This window comes from Protopterus annectens, chromosome 9.part0 (genome assembly GCF_019279795.1).
Source record: "Protopterus annectens isolate FY-2018-M chromosome 9.part0, PAN1.0, whole genome shotgun sequence".
In the NCBI taxonomy this organism is placed as follows: domain Eukaryota; kingdom Metazoa; phylum Chordata; order Ceratodontiformes; family Protopteridae; genus Protopterus; species Protopterus annectens.
In genome coordinates this window covers 85,091,039-85,097,038 of record NC_056743.1, presented here as the reverse complement: position 1 = coordinate 85,097,038, position 6,000 = coordinate 85,091,039, and the positions used below count along the sequence as shown (strand labels likewise).

General features: G+C 36.1%; 1 protein-coding gene across 1 annotated transcript in view; it reads left to right on the top strand.

The window, feature by feature from the left end:
• The first annotated feature begins 2,341 nt into the window (after positions 1 to 2,341).
• The window catches only part of LOC122810856, a 44,880-nt gene continuing 41,221 nt past the window's right edge, over positions 2,342 to 6,000 (top strand). Inside the window, exon 1 of the mRNA XM_044082406.1 lies at positions 2,342 to 2,474. Coding sequence (XP_043938341.1) covers positions 2,434 to 2,474 — 41 coding nt within the window. The 5' untranslated portion in view covers positions 2,342 to 2,433. The remainder of the gene's footprint in view (positions 2,475 to 6,000) is intronic.

Below are 6,000 nucleotides of genomic sequence, written 5' to 3'. Positions count from 1 at the left end.
TCTTACCCAACCAACTCTTAGGTTATTCTAAAACTCACCTCTTGCCCTCTCTGCTTGCCTCCATAAGAACATATGCTTTCATACAAGGGATTTCTTAACAGTCTTGGTTACTTCTTTATCACACTTTCAAACCCCACTGCTCTCATCTCAAGGCTAAGATTTAGGCCCCTGTTTTTCCCTCTGTTTATTAACAATATCATCTTAGGTACATGGGATGTATGCCAACCTTCATACAGAAAGCTTGATTTGAGTAAATGGCAGCTTATTCGCTACTTTTAGGGAATATTTATCCAGGAAGACTTTGCTTGGGTCTGGCAACAGACTAAAGTAAAGTAACCATACTTTTACCTGTATTATTGTTGCAGCCCTTGTATCTGCCACACTGATCATGCAAGTAGTTGTTTAACTGGTGCGCTATTTGATAACAATATGCTTACTGCTGCCTTGATTCTATTTGTTATGCTGCTTTTGGCATACATTATGGTTGTCATTGGAACAGTCCACCAAGATGGACAGCAAAGAAAGAAATAAGTGAATTTCTAGCATCACCTTCTTCCTGCAGGCTATGCACTGACCTCCAGACTACAGGTTCTAAGACTACACTGACAGATGTGCTTTCTAAACTGGAATCAGATATACCAAATGGGCTTTTAATGAAAAATATTTTACATGGGAGACAGATACTTTTCCATACCAGGAATACAGATGCAGCTACTGTACCACCATGTACCTGTACACACACATGCATGCATACACACACACACACACACACACACACACACACACACACACACACACACACACACACACACACACACTTCAAAGACACATAGAAACTACTTTAAGGTTTCTAAACTTCAGGAGTAACATAGTAACTACTTTAAGGTTTCTAAACTTCAGGAGTAACATAGTAACTACTTTAAGGTTTCTAAACTTCAGGAGTAACATAGTAACTACTTTAAGGTTTCTAAACTTCAGGAGTAACATAAACTGTTTTGCTGAACCCTATTTGATCTCAAATTACTGAATGAATAGTCATGCTTAACATGTAAAAAATAGAGCACTTTGCCCATCTCAGTCCTTCAATGTTACTCCAACCTATTTTTTTTTTTCTTTTTGTTTCTGTTTTTACTGTGTTAGTTCTTTGTCTTGTTAGCTCACTGACTAGTTTGCATTGACTGATTTAACCTGACTTACTCAATCTTCTCTTGCTTCTACCTGCCAACTCTATTTTTAAATGGTCGTACTTCTCCCTTCTTTGACTTGTTTTTCATTTGTTGCCTAAATGTATGCTCTTTCATGCAAAATTTTGTCATTAGCACATATATAACTGGATCCCCTTCAAACGATTGAAATTTCAGAACATCGAACCTCTGATCATCGCGGATCAGAGGACTGAACTTTTGAATTATCGACCCTTGTGAATGGAGATTGCCTTACAGTGCAGAACGGGAACTTTATCATTACCTTTACTGTAGTGCGATCTTGGAGTTGGCATATTTAAGTAGCAGGTGGAGTGGTGGGTGTAGGGTGGCTTGCCCCCTGCAAAATATGAAATATGCAGTTTTCACATTTTAGATTTTTTTTTTGCATAGGTTTGATATTTCAGAACTTTGATCCTCTGGTCTTCTATGATCAGAGGTTTGATGTTCTGAAATTTCAATACTATGAAGTAGACCCATATTACTACAAACTGAAAAATAAAGCAAATTTTTAACTGTGTGATTGCCAGTTGAGATACCCATTGTGATGTCTCTGTGCAATTACCACTAATCTGTACTAACATGTTTGGAGGTACATAGGACTGGACACATTTTGGCTTTGATTCAGTCCCCGTTGACCAGGGTTACCAGAGACAGTTGAGATACTGTAGGGCTAATAGGTAGGTAGGGAAAAAAAGGTCAGATAAAATAAAAATCATATTTCCTGAACAGTATCATGCCAAAACGTACAGAATTTGGAACACCAGCATTTTTAGCTGCCATATTATAATTATCCAAACAGGAGAAAAATGTTTCTTTTTCTTTGTCTCAATGTTTTGCTACAGTGTCTCTTACAGACACACCAGTCTGATTTAGTTTTATTTTAATATACACTAGAAAATCATTCTGAGAGAAAAATTTAAAACTTTCCTCATATATTATAACACTCAGAAGCATTCATGAGCAAGTTTGGTAGCAATTAACATGCAGTTCTGTTTTAACTTCAAGAATAAAAGTGCATTTGCTACAGAGGAGAATGATGCGCTCCCTTTCCTGATGTAATGCATCTTACTAAACATTCTGAGTCATTTAAGTTTTTGCAATAAATTGTCCAATAACTGTGCATTAAAACAGCTTCCGAGTTTCTGTTGTTGCTTTATAAACTGGTCACCAACAGTAAAATAACAACAGCAAAAAAGAAAGCGCTTTCTGATATCTTAAAGACAGAAGAATGAAATTTATTGAGGGAATACTTCTTGTGCTTTCTACAGGGTAAGGAATGCTTTAGTTTTATTATGTTTTATGCATCTTCTGATTATTAGTATATTTTCATATGTATTTTTAAACTGAATTTGTTAAACTACCAGACTGCCCCAATAGAATTCAGGAGGATATCGTCTGTGTAAAATAAATTAGTTTGGAATCACCTAGGATGTAAATATGAAGTCTGCTTTGGTTGGGGGTGTTTTCTTTTATGTTTAAAATCTTCCAAGTGACTTTAATAGCTTGCTTCTAACAAAGTATTTTCCAGAACTACTACTGTTCTGTTAAATTGTGGTAGGATTAATAGGGTTGTCTTTGGGGCAGTTTTAGTGTCAGTACAACATGAAGTAAACAAGCAATTCTAGTATGTTCTACTCAGGAATTGCCAATGATTTCATGAACATATGAAAAGTCCCCATATCAGAATAAAATGTTTTTTTTACCCATTTGAATGAATAGAACTCAAATGAAATTTATATAAAAACTCTGAAGTAGATGAAATATGTTAACTACCATAGAATGAAAAAAGTCCATGCATATTTGGTATGTTTGTTATACACAGTACAGTTTTATTTATAGTGACTGATTTTTACGTTTTGAAAAAGCATATAGTGGATATAAAAAGTTTACACACCCCTGTTAAAATGGTAGTTTTTTGTGATATGAAAAAATGAGATCACAATAAATCATTAAATAATTTCAAAACTTTTCCCACCTTTAATGTGACCTATAACCTGTACAATTCAATTGAAAAACAAAGAAATTTGTTAGGGGAAAAACATATAAAAAATAAAAAAAACGTACAATAAGCTGGTCGCATAAATGTGCACACCCTTAAACTAATACTTTGTTGAAGCACCTTTTTATTTAATTACAACATTCAGTCTTCTTGGGTAGGAGTCATGGCACATCTTAACTTGGCAATATTTGCCCACTTTTCCTTGCAAAAGCACTCCAAATCTGTCAGATTGCAAGGGCATCTCTTGTGCACAGCCCTCTTCACATCATCCCACAGATTTTCTATTGCATTTAAGTTTCAGCTGTGGCTGGGCCATTCTAAAACTTTAATTTTCTAATGGTGAAGCCATTCTTTTGTTGATTTGGATGTATGCTTGGGGGTCATTGTCATGTTAAAAGTAGAAATTCCTCTTCATCTTCAGCTTTCTAGCAGACACCTGAAGGTTTTGGGCCAAAAGTGACTAGTATTTGGAACTGTTCATAATTCCCTCTGCCTTCACTAAAGCCCCAGTTCCAGCTGAAGAAACGCAACGCCAAAGCATGATACTGCCACCACAATGCTTCACCGTGGGGATGGTGTTCTTTTGGTGATGCGGTGTTGTTTTTGCGCTAAATGTACCATTTGGAATTGTGGCCAAAAAGTTAAAACTTGGTCTCATCAGAACACAACACATTTTCCCACATGCTTCAGGGAGACTTGATGTATTGTTTTGCAAATTTTAGCTGGGCCTGGATGTTTTCTGTGTAAGAAAAGACTTCTGTCTTAAAACCCAACCACATAGCCCAGACATATGGAGAATACGGGAGATTGTTGTCACATGTAGTACACAACCAGTACTTGCCAGAAATTCCTGCAGCTCCTTCAGTGTTGCTGTAGGTCTCTTGTCAACCTTCCTGACCAGTTTTTGTATTGTTTTTTCATCAATTTTGGAGTGACATCCAGTTCTTTGCAACGTCACTGCTGTCCCATATTTTCTCTGCTTTTTGATGACTGTCTTCACTGTGTTCCATGGTACATCCAATATTGCGGACATTTTTTGTACCCTTCTCCTGACTGATACCTTTCAACAATGAGATCCCTTTGATGCTTTGTCAGCTCTCTGTGAACCATGACTTTTGCTATAGCAGGCAACTGAGTAAATGTCAGGAAAATCCTACTAGGACAGCTGAACTTTATTTGGGGTTAATCAGAGTCTCTTTAATTTATGGCAGGTGTGTACCCAAAAAGACTGAATGCTGTCATTAAATTAAAAGGTGCTTCAGTGGTATTAGTTTAAGGATGTACACACTTATGCAACCAGCTTATTGTACGTTTTTTATTTTAATATTTTTTCCCTTAACATATTTGTTTGTTTTTCAATTGAATTGTATAGGTTATAGATCACATTAAAGGTGGGAAAAGTTTTGAAGTGATTTACTGTGATCTCATTTTTTATATCACAAAAACCTGGCATTTTAACAGTGTTGTGTACACTTTTTATATCCACTGTATGTCTCATACTATAACATCTGGATGAATAAAACATTGGTCATGTAAAAGCACACATAATTAGTCACCATTTTAGTCAGTGCATGACTTAAGTCATATACTCATGAGTGGAATGGAATGAAATTACATCAAGTTATAATATTCAGGACAGTATGCACACACACAGTGTTAATGATTTGTTAATATTTAATGCTGCAAGACTGAAGACTTATCAAATGAAGCAGCTGCAAAAAAGTTAACAGATAATTAAATGTCCTATTGTTCCCTTGCTGTGGCACCCTCATATATCCAGTCCTCAAATGAAATTTTCACATTCTTTTGTGCCACTATCCATGACTAATTTCATCATAAAAACAAAGTCCTGCATTTGTGTTCCTTAGTAGTGTGTGCTTGTGTGTGTTTATATGCTCTTGCACACACTTGTGCATGTATGTGCATGTGTTTTGCTCGTGTGTGTGTGTGTGTGTGTGTGTGTGTGTGTGTGTGTGTGTGTGTGTGTGTGTGTGTGTGTGATATCAAAATATATTAATACAGCTATTTTTACAATGGCTTATGTTTATTTGTAAGCCAATATGTTTATGGCTGCTGCTGTTATAGGGAGGGAAGATTCAATAACAGGGATCATTGTAATCCAGGCACACATAGATAATCAAATATTATATTGAACACATATTGTAGTCCACATACAAGTCTTATTTAGACTGATGTAACTGACCGGTCCGTCGGATGGTAAGTATATAATGCAGGGGACTGCATGATAGAGGTGTGAGAAATACTGCACAAATGTTTGACCACAAAACAAGGGATAGTAAAAAGTTGACCTTACAATTACTTCTACCTCCCCAGTCACCCCTGATGGTGTAGTGGGATTACTTGGTTAACAAAAAGAATAAAGAAACAAGTAGGAATACTATCTGGTTACGTGACCTGCTCAGGGTCACATAGAAGGCTTTAGGGAATCAAACCCTAGACTATGTGATGAATTTGATTAACAGCTCTTGGCCTATGCAGACTCCTGCTTGATAAAAAATAGCCTTGAATTTTATAAAACATGCAGAAATAGTCATGAGGACAACATAACATAGCAATGAGAACAGCTCTCTTTTATAAAATGCTTGATAAATCTGTGTTATGCAGACATCCATTCTGCTATATTTAGAAATGCAGTGGGCAATATTGTTATCAATAACTTCTTGGTTTACTGTAATGCCTAATAATGGGTTTTCAGCATTTGTTCCTTGAATAGTTTGTAGTAATTGTGGGTGTCTAGAGGGAGAAGGTCAACAGAATATGACAATTTGTAGTTGT